The sequence below is a fragment of the Labeo rohita genome, chromosome 18 (genome assembly GCF_022985175.1).
Source record: "Labeo rohita strain BAU-BD-2019 chromosome 18, IGBB_LRoh.1.0, whole genome shotgun sequence".
In the NCBI taxonomy this organism is placed as follows: Eukaryota; Metazoa; Chordata; class Actinopteri; order Cypriniformes; family Cyprinidae; genus Labeo; species Labeo rohita.
The window spans coordinates 22,787,305-22,802,688 of NC_066886.1; the positions used below are offsets into that span (position 1 = coordinate 22,787,305).

Here is a 15,384-nt window from a genome sequence, read left to right on the forward strand (position 1 = left end):
GCACCTGCTCCTTGTTGTTTATCCAGATACCTGTTAAAATTCCTCCTTTGCCGGTTCGGGTCCTGGACGCTGCGGTATTGTGTGTCAGAGTTGATAATCAAATGGTCAGTGCACAGAAACATTATTTACAGTCCAGGTGCTGATTTCTCTAGGTGAACTATAATATGGATTTGGCTCCGATGATAATGGAAGCTGTTTCTCCAGTGCTCCGTAATCTTTCTAACAAGCTCCTACTGGTTTTTGTACAACCCCTCATTAGGCAATATATAAATTACAAAGAGGGCGTTTCTTGACTCAGCTTGAATCATTTGCTGCTCTCTTGGAAGTTTTCCAAAAGCACAGGAGGGAAAAATGTGTTAATTAAAATGAATGACATCCTATATTATTAAAAAAAGAGCTAAAGGTTTGATTCATGAAAGAGAATTCATGTTTTATTTTCAGTTTGGTCTGTTGAAACACCGGTTGTAGTTGTAAAAATCTTTTATGTCATTGCATTAGATAAAATATCAAACTAAGTGTAACTTAAACAATTTTAAAGGAAAATATTTTTTATTAAATGATAAACCAATAGATGTTTTTGAAAAAGTTAAAGAAAAGTGAAAAAGTTAGTTGTGAGAAAAGCTCTTGGTGATTTCTAATGCAATGACATTGATGATTGATGACATCATTTGACAGGCAGCACGTAATTGGCCGGATAAAACCCCTCGACTCCGCCCTCCTTCACGCCCCAGCACCAGCCCTGATCGTCCTCTTCCTCCACCTTGAGGAACTCCTCACCTGTGAGACAGATTCACACCTGTTAGCTCCACAGCTCCACACTCAGGGTTACAGGTGAACTGCAGAAGCTCCACATGATCACCTGCTTTGAAGGAGAGTTCATCAGGCTCCTCTCCAGTGTAGTTGTACAGCGCTCGAACACGCACTCCTCCGATCATCACCCTGCGCCAGAACAGACACATCTGAGGAGATTACACTTCTGCTTAAATCCTGATGCATGCAAAAAGAGTTGTATTATTTATATACTATTATAATATTTATTATTCTTTGCATTATCTTTAAATATATACATATTTAATTTTTTTAAAGTTTGAACATTTTCTACATTTGTTTCCATCTAATATTTATATTTTATTTCAGCTTTATTTCAGAGTTTTAGTTAAATAGTTACTAGTTCAGTTGGTTAAAAAATGCTTAATTAAAATAAAACCAAAAATGTTCATATTAGTTTTCTACGTTTATGTTTTTCCATGTAATATCTATATTTTATTCAAGCTTTATTTCAATTAACAGTTTTTAAAAAATAATTTATTTATACACAAATAAAAAAGCAGAAGCATATTTGCATATTCAGGAATTAACATATTTACTTTACATTATATCTAACATTTAAAAAGGTTGGTAAGATTTTTAAAAATTATTTTTGTAAGAAACCATTACTTTTATTCAGCAAGGATGCATTAAATTGATTAAAAGTGAGAGTATAATGTTTCTAAAGATTTCAGGAATGATTTGTGAAGGATCATGTGACACTGAAGGCTGCAGTAATGATGCTGAAAATTCAGATTTGCATCCCAAGAATAAATTTTATTTTTAAATATATATAAATAAAATACAGCTATTTTGAATTTTAATAATATTTCAGAATATTACTGTTTTACGTATTTTTGGGAAAATAAATGCAGCCTTGGTGAGCAAAAGACACTTTTTTTCCAAAAAAAAAAATTAAAAATTAAATAAAATTGTGTATAAATAAATTAATTTAAAAATGTTGTTAACTGAAATAAACTTTGAATAAAATATAAATGTTACATTAAAAAAGCATGAACCTGGACAACTAATATATAGTATAGACTTTTACTACTTTTTTATTATTCTAAAAAAAAAAAAAAAAACCTACTAAAATTTTTTGTTTTCCAAGCTATATATTTCTATTTTTATTTTGTTTATATGTATATATATATTTTTTTTTAATTTCAGTTAGATAAAATTACTTTTTAATTGTTTTAGTTTCAGTCAAAACAACAACACTGCAATGTCAATATGTGTATGAAGGTGTAAATAGAATTTAAATCAAAAATTACTCCAACTTTATTTTTGTAACAATTAAACACATCTGACCTCAAAATATAATTAAAATGCTTATTATGTAAATGCATCTGGGCATTTTCTTTTTTTAGTTATAAAAATTACATATTTTCATATTACATTATAGTTTTAAAATTACTTTTAATTTCCTAATTTACTATTTAATGTTTTAATAAACTATGTTTATATATCTCTATCTATCTATCTATATATATATATCTCTTGGCGCTCTAGTGGAGACACCGGAGGGTTTTTCGATCAGCAGAAACACCTGAGAACCAGGAAACTTGTTTTTCTTGCTACTAAAAATGCATCAAACAAAACCCTCACAAACCCTGATTAGTTCTTCCTCAACAGCGTTCATTCAACCCACTAAAAACCACTTACAGCCGCTGGCATTGACTATACCTTGAAGCACAGTTTAGACCTTCATTAAAAAGGTGACATTCACGAATGTGAATCTGTCCAGGACTGGCTGTCCTCCAAAACCAAGTGTCCGTGTAAGAGAAACTGTTTTAAGGAAGTCCATGATGCCTAAAGCAGTTACAGGCCTTAAACCGCGCCAGACAACAGAAAAACACTGGAAGAGATCACACCTGGAGCTCAACCAGAAACACGCCGGAGGAAGACAACTAAACCAACTTTGGGCCTTCATGATTATGCGGTAAAGATCGTCAGAAAACCGTCCCAGCATCACAATGAACACGGCAGTGGAAGAAACATGTTTTATACATGCATCTCTACAAAACTCATTAATTAGTGAAACTTGGAGGAAAAACACAAAAGCACTCAGATTTAAAATATTCTGTTTTGCAACAGGGCAATGAGCTGAAACAAAATACATAAACTAGACAGGTCTGAAACCCAAAGATGAATGTAACCTACAATTGTTAACCTAATTTCCACCTGATTTAACTTGATTTAAACTCATTAAAATGAGTTTGGCTGGTATAAATTCATGTATTTAGGTAAATTAAATGATATGAAATTATACTTTTGACTTTTTAAATAAAGCCTTTTAATTCAGATACTATTTTTAGTGCTGAAATTCCAGCACATAAATAAATAAATGAAAATATAAATAAATAATAAATTAACAAAAATATAAAATAAATCTAATTTAATAATAATAATAATAATTGAAACCCAAAGATGAATGTAACCTACAATTGTTAAAGAACTATTTCTACCTGATCTAACTTGATTTAAACTCATTAAAATGAGTTTTGTTGGTATAAATTCATGTATTTAGGTAAATTCAATGATATGAAATTATACTTTTGACTTTTTGAATAAAGCCTTTTAATTTAGATACCATTTTTTAGTGCTGAAATTCCAGCAAATAAACAAATAAAATCTAAAATAAATAAACAAACATATAAATAAACAAATGAACATATAAAATAAATAAATAAATATAAAATAAATAAATCATAACATAAATAAATAAATAATAAAATATATACAATAGTACATCATAAATAAATAAATGGAAATATAAATAAATAATAAATTAATAAAAATATAAAATAAATAAATATAATTAAATAATAATAATAATGCTTACAATGGAGTATTCAATTCGATTTTTAGAATCTAAACATTATTTTTAATATAAATAAATACAAATATTAAATAAATAAATGAAAATATAAACAAATATTATTATTATTAATATAAAATAATTAAATATTTCCTTCTAAACATTATTGTTTCAGCAAAGCTCTATTTGTTGACATTCGTTAACATAAACAATAAAAATTATTTCTAAAGGATTTATTAATCTTAATCTTTATTAACCTTTCGACATACACTATGTACATTAAACTCATACATAAATATTAACCATACATATATAAGTGATTATATGTAATTGTAAATGCAGTTACATTTCTTATTAATTTTAACTGATTCCTTTTTGTATTTACTTTAATTAATCAAGTGATTGATTGATTGATTCTGCATTAAATTCAGATGTGGGTAAATGTATAATATAGTTCTGTATTTTATTATAAGTAGTATATATCAATATTTTTAATGGACCTGAGCTAACATTGACTACATTTTGATTCATATTAACAAATATGAACAAATTTATTAACTAATGTTACAAAAAAAAAGACTGCACTATTCATAGACTGTTCCAACATGCACTGAATACTGCCTACTATTTTTAAAACAAGCATGCATTATGCAGTAAGCATTTTAAACAGTAGTATGCTAAAGAAACAGAAACCAATGTTCTAACTTTGCATTTTTAATGCATTTTGTGCAACAACCTCTCTGCCTAGTCCAGATGAAATCACCTCCAGGTCATTCATCAGAGTGGAAATAAAGGTCTGCATCACACGCCACAGGACTGAACGGCGTAGACGGCACATTTTGTCAAATGACACACTTCACCTCTGTGACTGCAGCTCACAATCAGTCCTCATCCAGCCTCAATCAGCTCAGCCGAGACGCCGACAGAAGGAAACCCGAAGAGACTCGCCGCTCTAATTGAGCCGCTGCTCAATACTTACACATTTCATTTCCTAATCTGATTCCTTCTAATTATTTTCTAATTAACTTGATTTAATTAATATTACCTTTGACATTTAAATAGAGCACTTTGTGTGCAAAAACAGGTGAATAGGACAGACGTTTTAACTAATATGTACACTTTTCCACTTGATTAATCACATACATTAATGCAATTACTTTGTATTACAAGTTTTCTCAAATTTAAATAGCCATTATCTAATTAAATATGCACAAATGTGCATGCATTTTCAGAGCCAGGTTTAAAATTCTGTTTCACTTAGTGTTCAGGATCTGTTTTTATCACTTCATAAATCAGAAAATAATATCAACAGCCAGAAAACAATGAGTTTACACTGTTTTTAGGGATAAAAAGTATAAATCACCCCTGTGTCAAAACATTCAGAGCATGAGGAGGAATAAAACTAAAGCCTGGTGTATATAAGTGGAGATTTCTGACTTTAAATATACAGTACGTATTGTAATTGGAATCTATAGATGCAAATAGAAATCAACACTTAAAAGTGTATTTTGGATGTTTTCTTTCACTAGTCTGGAAGCAGACAATTTACGGAAGTAAAATACATTGATATAGTTCAAAAAAAGTTTAAAGATCAAAAACAAATTCGTGCATGAAAAAAATTTGTGTCTTAATATACATGTATAAGCACTTTATTGCATGTGTGCGAGCTTACGTTTTCTCCTCAGTTCCTCTGTGTGTTTTTGGTTTCTTTCCTGGTTTCTGCTTTTTAATTGGTGGGTGCCATTCCTGCACCAAAAACAAACACACACAGCCGAGATTACAAAACAAAAACACACAAATGCAACAAATGGGTTGTGTAGTTTTTTTTAAAGCTCAGAGCAACACTAAATTACGACTCTTTGTGGCACAAAAATGCAATAAGGATAGTTTTGCTCATAATATCTCAATGCATATGATCGCACGCACGCACCTCTATTTTGGGCCAGTCCGTCGGCATGCCCGGCCCATGGTTGTTCTTCCACCAGCGGAGATCATCCGGCTCACTGATGGACATGAGTGTGTGATGCAGCTCACTGTACACTGCTTTAATACTGAAACACACACACAATACACATAAAAAGACATGACAGTAAACAAAACTGCAGCTAATAAAAATGTTCAAAACTAAAATTTAGATTTTTTTTAATTATGCTTTTCCAGCAAACTTGCATCTTTGCATGTTGCTGTTTGCATCTTAAGAATACATACTGGTAATATTTTGAATTAGACAAAATAATTTTATTTTTACATTTTCTGTTTTCAATTTGACTTTAAGTTTTAGTACTACGCTACCAGTCAAAAAGTTTTTGAACAGTAAGATTTGTAATGTTTTTTTTTAAAGTCTCTTCTGCTCACCAAGCCTGCATTTATTTGATGTAAAGTTCAGCAAAAACAGTCAAATTTTAATTTTTTTTTACTATTTAAAATAAATGTTTTCTATTTGAATATATTTTAAAATGCAATTTATTTCTTTGATTAAAAAGCTGAATTTTTAGCATCATCACTCCAGTCACATGATCCTTCAGAAATCATTCTAATATTTGGATTTGCTGCTTAAAAAACATGAATTATTATTATGTAGAATTTTGTCAAGTTTCTTTGATGAATTCGGAGGAATAGCATTTATCTGTAACAGAAATCTTTTGTAACAACATAAATGTCATTTTCATCACTTTTTATCAATTTCAAGCATCCTAGCTAAATAAAAGTATTAATTTCTATAATTTCTCCAAGGTTTTTATTTCAGATAAATGCTGATCTTTGGATCTTTCTATTCATCAAAGAATCCTAAAAAATGTACTCAAAGGTTTTAAATATCGCCATATTAAAATGATTTCTAAAGGATCATGACACTGAGGACTGGAGTAATGATTTACTAAAATGTAGCTTATAGACTTCTCCTTTAATGCTTATTTTACTCAAAGTAATGAAGTCTTATGGTTTTAGTAACTATAATAACCCTCTATATGTACACATATCATCTACTGCAGTTGAAATAGCTGAAAACAACAACACTAACAAATATTTTGTTTTCTTTCAAAATGTACTAAATGCTTTCATGTCATATGAAGTGCAATTGTAAAGGTCTACATGACCTTTATAAGGCTGCTGACATAATATTTGAATCAAATGCTTGTTTGGGTTTTAAACCTCTCGTTGTTGGTAATGTCAAGGTGTCTGTGAATGGACAGGAAGGCCTGCTTCAGGAAGCTGATCCTCTTCCTCTCCTCCTCCTGTGACTGGTCAAACACAGACTCCATTTCTTCCATGTATCGTGGCGCGAATCCAGTGACATCCTCTAGAACCTTCTCGTAACGATCACGTGCCTGCAAAAACACATAAATTCATTAAGTCTAAGTAAGTGTGTTTCTTTATGAAGCCTGACTGCTGACTGACCTTGCTGCGCTCCTGCGTGGCTTTCTCTCTGGCCTGCTGGATCTTGGACAGTTTGCTCTCACTCAGTTTGGCGTTGTGTTTGGCTTGATTCTCTTTTTCCTGAGCGCTCTGCTCTCTCTGACATGACTTATGATACGCCGCACGAGCCTTTTCCAGCTAATGGAGACACAAAGATTTATTTTTAGTATCATGTAGTGCTTTTCATATTCTGTTCAGCTCTCAGTTATGCTGCTGAATGTTATGCACTGGAAATACTATTTTATATTCTCTCTTAAAGTTTCTCATTGAAGTTTCCAATGTATTTTATATTATAATAATAATAAAAAAAAGGGTTTAGAAACTATTTTTCACAGAGAAACCACTGGTAAATTTCACATTTAATTACAAAAAATGGCAGGTAACACACTGAAGTAAAAATTAAGAACTGAAAAGGCGAGTTAAAGAATTAAATTAAAGGCGAGACACTGTAGGTGCAAAAATTAACTAATAGTTATCACCTTACTTACCCAGCTGTTGGTTGATTGCTTATAATTGCAAACATTTTTTGTATTACAAGTTTTCTAAAATGTTAAGTTTAAATATGCAAATGATGCATTATTTAATACAATTATATAATATATTATATAATAAAATGTTGTATAAAATCAAGCAAATTATATATGAACCAATCCCTTTGTAAAAACCTTCAGGATATAGACAGGAATATAAACGTAAAGTTTGGTGTGTGTAAGTGCTACTGAAGTGGAGATTTATGACTCAGTGTAGGTGAAAAAACTCATTTTGAGGAAACAGCCTTTAAAAATATGCATTGTAATTGAAATTTATTGACACAAATAGATAAAGTGCTATAACACTTAACTGTGACACTTAACAGTGTCGTTTGGATGCTTTCCTTCCACTAGTCTGAAAAAACACTTTATGAAACACCAAAAAGCCCAAAATCTCAAACTTGACAGGTGCATGAAAAAACAGCATTTTTGCCTGCAGTGTCTCACCTTAAAGTAGAAAGCCAGAAAAAAATATAATAATAATAATAATATTTTATTGTTAAAAAAAATTTAGTTTATTTACAACTTATTATATATATATATATATAGGGCTGTAAAACAATTAATCAAGATTAATTGCATGCATAAAAAAACATTATATAAACACAAACATTTATTTTGCATGCAATTAATCGCAATTCATTGTTTGACAGCCCTAATATAGATATATCTATATAGATAAGTTTTCTTAAATGTTATGTTTAAATATGCCAGTGATGGATTATTTAATTAAATATGCACAAATTATTTGCATACATTTCCAGATCAAAAATCTGTGCATTGTATAAAACCAGGTTCAAAATTCTTATTTTTAAATTCTGATTTTTGTTGACATATTACAGTTTTTAAAGTGGGGATTTTGGAGAATCTATTTTGTATCACTCCATAAACTTTTTTGTATCATGCTTTTAGAAATAAAATGTTACATGTATCTGTAAAAATAAAATGTAAAAATGTTACAAATGTTACAAGCGAATATTACATGAACAAACAAACCCCTCTGTAAAATTTAAAAAAATATAGATACTTTAATATTTCTGTCTAGGAAAAAAAAAAAAAATTAATATATGCATAAATATTTAATAAATAAATTGCAATCTACAGATGCAAACAGATAAGATAATAAAAATGAAAACTTAAAGGTGCAGTAAATGATTTCTTGATATTTGAAATAACTAAAACACACCCCTAACCAAAATGGCCACACCCACTATCTTAATAGCTCCGCCACCAAATGTCCAAACATGCAACAGGCACCTCCCCCATCATGATTGGACACGCCTCTTACTGCTGATTGGCTAGAAGTGTGTTTTGGTGCTCATCCCAATCCACTTTCAACAGCGTTTCTCAGAAATTGCACACTGCACCTTTAAATGTGTATTTCTGAAGTTAAATTTCAGAACTGTCCAGTGGTGTTTCCTGTAGAGTTTTCCTTTAATATAATAATAGTAATGAAAACAGTACAGTTGATTAACACCTATTAACCAGCGATTAAATCACCGTCGGTGTATGTCTACTATCACCTTCTTTAATCGTTTCTCCCATGGCCTCTGAGCGCGTGAGAAAGCCACCGCGAGGTCATGCGACTCTTTGAATCCGCAGAACATTTTCCGCGGGAACGTCTCCTTCTGCCACGAGTGAATGCGCTCTCCATCTTCAGAAACCAGAGACTGGGAGATTGACGTGTGAAGGGTAGACAGACGCTCGGTGGACGAGAAAAAGCACTGCCAGGTCCGCATGAGAGACCCGTACAGCGGCCCTGGGAGACATGCAGCAGTGAAAATCAGCTCAGTTACAGACTTTTATTCAATTACATTACACTGAACACAACCACAACTGCACTTGACAGCCAGCAAATATGAGTTGTATGTAAAAGAGCAACTTTGCAAAAAAGTCAGAATTGTGAGATAAAAATTTTATTCAGTGGCGGAAAAGAGCTTCCATAATGAGATGCCTCTAAAAACACTATGTGGAGCAGCATTTTGGACCAATGAGATTAAAATGTGGGCGGAGCTACTCAGTGCTAATGTGGTAATGTTTAATGCCGCTGGTCAGTGTAAAAACTCAGAATGAGGTATTGAGGATACGTTTTTTGACACTCACGAGTCTCAGTGACTGATTTCCACTTGTTGCTCCACTCGGTCAGCTGACGGGCGTACTGTCGCTCCACATGAGCCCGGTCCTTCATACATGCGATGATGTCTTTACAAGCCTGGTACGACTCTGATGTCCTCTGTACCGTCCGCATGTAATTTCCTGGCTAACAGACAAGAATATGGAAAATTATTTTATTTTCATGTAAATGCTGAACTACATATAGTATTTTTGCTCAGTTCCAAGTCAAGTTGCATTTTTTATATAGCGTTTATACAATACAGATCAATTCAAAGCAGCTTCACAGTAATAAACAGAAAAATAACAAAAATATTGTAAAATTAATCAATTGTGAAATTCAATTTCAGCTGTAAATTAGCTCTACAGATAATTGTGTCTGAGTTTAATTGAGCATCAGTTGTTTTAACTGAGTTCAATAACAGTGTTAATGTTGCAAAGTTTTTTTTAAATGAAAACTACCATATGTGCAAGTGAGTTGTGCAATTGGAAATGGTTTTATTTGAATGTGATTTTTATATCTGAAAATAAATAGCATTGAATATAATAGTTTTGTTGTTAACTTTAACCTTTAAGAGTTAAGAAGTCCGAATTGTGAGATTTAAACTCACAGTTCTGTGAACATATCAGTCTTTTTTCTCCTCAGAATTGGACTTTATAACTCGCAATTGCCAGTTTGTATCTCATAATTCGGAGAAAAAAAGTCAGTATGGATACAGACTTTTTTTATATCCCGCAATTCTGACTTTAGAACTCGTAATTGTGCGTTTACATCTCACAATTCTGAGAAAAAAAGTGAGACTTGCGAGATGTTAACTCAAAATAGCGAGAAAAAAAGGCAGAATCGTGAGATAAAAAGTCGCAACTACCTTATTTAGTTTTTATTCAGTGGTGGAAACGGGCTTCCATAATATATACAGTTATAGTACACTGTAAAAAAAAAAAAACACAATTTGTTGAGTCAACTTAAAATAATTTGTTACCCTGCTGCCTTAAACTTTTAAGTTCAGTCAGCTCAAATAAGTTTAGTCAACTTAAAATAGATATTTGAGTTGACTAAACAAAAAAATTGTTTTTTTACAGTGTAGTTATATAATTCATAAATTATTAATTCATTAATTAAATTGAGTTATTATATATTTGGTAATCTTAACCTGTGAAGCAAGCCTATAGTGCATTCCAGATCAGTCACTTTTGAGGTTGTATGTAGGGAACAGACAGCAAAGCAGCTCACTAGGCTTTGAAACGGCCTTAATCTTACCATCCAGAAGCTGATTTTGTTGATATCCTCAGGTGGGCCCGTTGGAGAGTCCGCCATGGTTGCAGCTGGCTGCAAAAGAGACAGTTAAACCAGACTGATTACATGTAAGAAAGGAGGGATCTGCATGCTTCATTTCATTGACTATAAATGCAGTGCACTACTCAATACATCAGTAAACATCCAAAGTTGTCCGTCAAGTCCAGTTTCTGCTTGTTGCACCAGCCTCAAGCCGCTGTTGCCCTACTTTTACTTCTCGTCACCCCCCGAACCATTCAGAACCCGTCTTGACACGTCGAGTGACATTTATTCAGGGGCATCTGGGTTTGTTTGCTCATTTGTTCCCACAATCCTCCAAGAGGCTTCACGGCAAACAGACGGCCTTTCGGCTGCAGCGTTTCACAAGCTTTTGAACCTTCTGCACATTTGCGTTACCCCAGGCCGGATGTTTACATCTTTTCATTTTGACATACTGCAGGATTGTTCAAATCTGCAGCGTTTGTTCAAATTACTATGAGCAATAGTGTTAGTGATGCTAGACTTGGCAAACAGCACTAACAAATGTAGATGCTCTTGAAAAGAAAACACTTCACCTGACAAGCTACTTTCTTTGTTTGGCCTTGTGCCGTATAACAATAGCCAAAATTTTAGTCATGTTACTTAAAAAGGAGACTTCACAATCTAAACAGATGAATACCCTTGTGAAAACTGAAGCACACTTCAGCATACTTATAAAAAGAGTATGCTTATAAAAATGACATGCTTTAAAACAGTGCGAAAACTTAATTGCATGTAATTTGCAAATGCATTACAGTTATTCTGTACACGCTCAAGTAGGATATAAGCGCATCTTTATATGTAATTTTTATAACATAATGTCTTGTAAATATAGTTAAAGTGTACTGCTGAATGTACTGACAAGTGTTTATTGTAAACTTAAATATTTTAATGCAACTGAAGCTTGTATATCATTGATTTAAAATGGATTTATAACAATGTTGAAATTTAGCAAATATCGGTGATACCTATAATCAGGCTCTTGTGCTTTATTAGTCAACATATCAAAATAAGTGTGTCTTTAAAACATGAAAAACTATTAAAATATATTTATATAAGGTGTACTTTAAAGTAAAACTTTACAAAGTGCACCTGCAAGCACAGTACTTTACAATTTCAATTTGAATTGCACTATAAGTGCTCATCAGGTACAATAAACACACTTCTTTTTCACAAGGTAACAAAGACTAAAAAGATGAGGAATTGCACCTGCTGTGGTTTAATGCCTAAACACTTGGCAACAGGATGCAAAATAGTAAATGACAACAGCAACAAGTCCTGCAGCCTGTTTGATAAAAATCCCTAAAGAGTCAAACTGTAGTCCACAAATCCCTGCAATTAAAACAGACCTAAATAGCTCTACAAATTTTTGGGCTGTAAAAGTGTGGTCATTTCAAATGATATGATGACAGCCGCTATTAAGACTACACACATTTATTTTTGCATAATATGACTTATGCCTAAATCACGTATTTGCACTGCTTAAAAAAAATGTCCGGCTATAAAAATGTCCTGGGTGAGTTTCTGGCCGTAATCCAGAGCATGCAACTGTCTGTGTGAATCACTCTGGGGACTCGTTGCATGCAAGACTGCAACTGGATATAGACACTTCTGATGTTAAACATCTGTGAAATGTGCTGTCAATTGACATGATTAACACTGACAGAAATCCAGAAACTAAAGGTGATAGTGTTCATAAGAATTACGCAAAATCATGCAAACTAGGTGAAATAATTAATGGACGTCATTGTATCTGCATGTATTAATGCGCATGTTTATGAGCGTACTGTAAGGGCGTGTCTATGTGTGTGTCTGTGTATGTGTGTGATGCTACTGGAATCCGGGATCAGAAATAGAATTCACCCCCACCCCAGAATTCCATCCAGCAGCCGAGAGACTCCAAATAAACACGAGCTGGTGGGTCGTCTTACACACACGCTTTATAACACACACACTCTGTGCAAAATACATAACAGAGTCAGAAATGTACTTTTGATGGCTGATATTTGCTCCCTGAAAGTGATTTTTTATTTATGAGAGCATGTGTTGTTCTAACACTTTGTCAAATACTTACAACACTCTTAGAAAAAAGGTACTAAGCTGTCATTGGGGTGCCACTATAAAGTACAAAAGCTAATATGTAGTTTTAAAGTACTGTTGTACCATTAAGGTACTAATATTTACTATTTAGGGGTAAATAAGGCATGTAAGGGGCAAATACGGATGTACCTTTTATTTATTTATTTAAGTATGAATCATGAACCGAAAACTCATAAATACAACCTAGAATCAAATATTTTGAAATTGTAGAGAACCATAATTTTTGCCCATAAATTTATATATGTGACCACGGATCACAAAACCAGTCATAAGGGTCATTTTTTTGACAGTGAAAGCTGAATAAATAAGCTTTCCACTGATGTATGGTTTATTAGGATAGGGCAATATTTGGCTGAGATACAACTATTTGAAAATCTGTAATCTGAGGGTGCAAAAAAAAAAAAAAAAAAAAAAAAAAAAGAGAGAGAAAAAAAAAAGAGAAAATCACCTTTAAAGTTGTCCAAATGAAGTTCTTAGCAATGCATATTACTAATCAAAAATTACGTTTTGATATTTTTACGGTAGAAATGTACAAAATATCTTCATGGAACATGATCTTTACTTAATATCCTAATGATTTTTGGCATAAAAGAAAAATTGATCATTTTGACCCATTCAGTGTATTGTTGGCTGTTGCTACAAATATACCTGTGCTACTTACGACTTGTTTTGTGGTCCAGGGTCACATATGGTAAATGACTAATACTGTTAATTTCTGACCATGAAACATATTATATTCAATACATACAACATCACAATTACAATCCCTAAAATATAAACGAATCGCATGGGAATAAAAACATAATTAAAATTACATATATCAAAAATAAACTCATAAACCTCAAAAAATATAGCATTTTTGTTACTATGAATATTAATACATTTTTAATAAAGTCCAAAAACATAATGGATAACATTTCTACAGGTTATTTGAGCACTGATTTATTGATTAAGCTCTCTGTGTGAGCTAAATATACACTATAAAGCTATTTATTTTTGCAAAGTTGTGCATGCAAAATGCCATGACTACATGTGCCAAAGTTGCTTAACTTATTAATTGCTAATTTCCTTCGTTTGTAAAACTAATTCACATACAACACTATCCAATCAATCAGGGTAACACTCTTCATACTATATGGATAGTTGACATCAAAACTTTTAGTTTTCTAATTTATGCATGCTAATTTTATCATAATAACTGATAATGAACAATCTATTTGTTTTTTAAAAAATACATTGTGTCAGTACAACCAGTAAGTCTAAGTGGGGTGCAAAAAGTGTTTTCAAACAATAAAAATGATATTGCAGCACCTAAAAATATACTTTTTTCATACACACTTTCTGAACGCAAGTCAAACTGAATAGCAAAATAAAAAGCAAAACTGACCTGTCACTCCAAGGCTTTTTTCTTTGCCTCTTTGGCTTGTTCTGCCTTCCTTCAGTTTCTCTCACTTCTCTCCCATGTCTGTCTGTCGTTCCTCCGTGTCTGTGCACTCAGTCAGCTGTTGCGGAGGTGCATATGTACATGCAAGTGTGTTTTCCTTCTCTCACTCTCTCTCTCTCTCACACACACACACACAAACACACACACAGAGACATTCTCTCTCATCTCAGTGCAAATGAGTTGTCAGGTGTGAAATTTAAGTGTGTTGTAGAATGTGAGAGTTATTTCAGCTCACTGCCAATCACAGCTCAGAGCGAAAAACTGCCAACATGTGAAGCAATTAGTATGTACTGTATCAGTGTTCACAGAGCAAGTTTGTAAGTTCAAAAGTAAACAAAAAATAGCCTACTATTAACATAATGCAGTTTAACATTTCTATAATCAAAACATATGACGTGTTTAAGCACTCAACTTAGTATAGTAACGTGAATGTTGACGATTGTTTATTATCAGAGTTCATCACCTCGGCAACAGCAGCAGGACAGTGGCCAGTGTCATGTGATCTCTACTGCATCATACGCAGGCAATCGTGGCCTGTGGGAGTTTAAGGAATAGCTCATCCTAAAATGAAAAAGTCATTATTTACTCACCTTCATGGTTGGTCGTACCTTCATGGAAGTGTTCAAGCATACAATTAAAGGAATAGTTCAACCAAAAATGAATATTTGCTAAAAAAAAAAAGAGAGATTAGTTCATCCAAGATGTAGATAAGTTTGTTTCTTCATTTGAACAGAGAAATGTAGCATTCCATCACTTGCTTAGTGAATGGGTGCCGTCAGAATGACAGTCCCAACAGCTGATAAAAACATCACAATAATCCACAAGTAATCCACACCACTCC

General features: G+C 32.6%; 1 protein-coding gene across 1 annotated transcript; it reads right to left on the bottom strand.

Annotated features, from left to right (window-relative positions):
- Positions 1 to 404: 404 nt before the first annotated feature.
- zgc:91999 (uncharacterized protein LOC445104 homolog) lies at positions 405 to 14,650 on the bottom strand. The gene is made up of 10 exons (XM_051135807.1): positions 14,487 to 14,650; positions 10,946 to 11,014; positions 9,676 to 9,832; positions 9,096 to 9,331; positions 7,025 to 7,180; positions 6,779 to 6,954; positions 5,559 to 5,679; positions 5,301 to 5,374; positions 860 to 939; positions 405 to 777 (listed from the first exon to the last, which is right to left on the bottom strand). Exons 2-10 carry the CDS (start codon positions 11,000 to 11,002, stop codon positions 665 to 667), a joined length of 1,170 nt encoding a protein of 389 aa, XP_050991764.1. The 5' UTR covers positions 11,003 to 11,014; positions 14,487 to 14,650; the 3' UTR covers positions 405 to 664.
- Between the last annotated feature and the right edge of the window lie 734 nt (positions 14,651 to 15,384).

Excerpts from the sequence above, each read along its gene's own strand:
- zgc:91999 (XM_051135807.1), bottom strand. The coding sequence starts at position 11,002 with ATGGCGGACTCTCCAACGGGCCCACCTGAGGATATCAACAAAATCAGC. Across the intron at positions 9,332-9,675 it reads GAAATCAGTCACTGAGACTC|GGCCGCTGTACGGGTCTCTC; the intron begins GTGAGTGTCAAA and ends CATGTCTCCCAG. Across the intron at positions 5,680-6,778 it reads GACATTACCAACAACGAGAG|TATTAAAGCAGTGTACAGTG; the intron begins GTTTAAAACCCA and ends TGTGTGTTTCAG.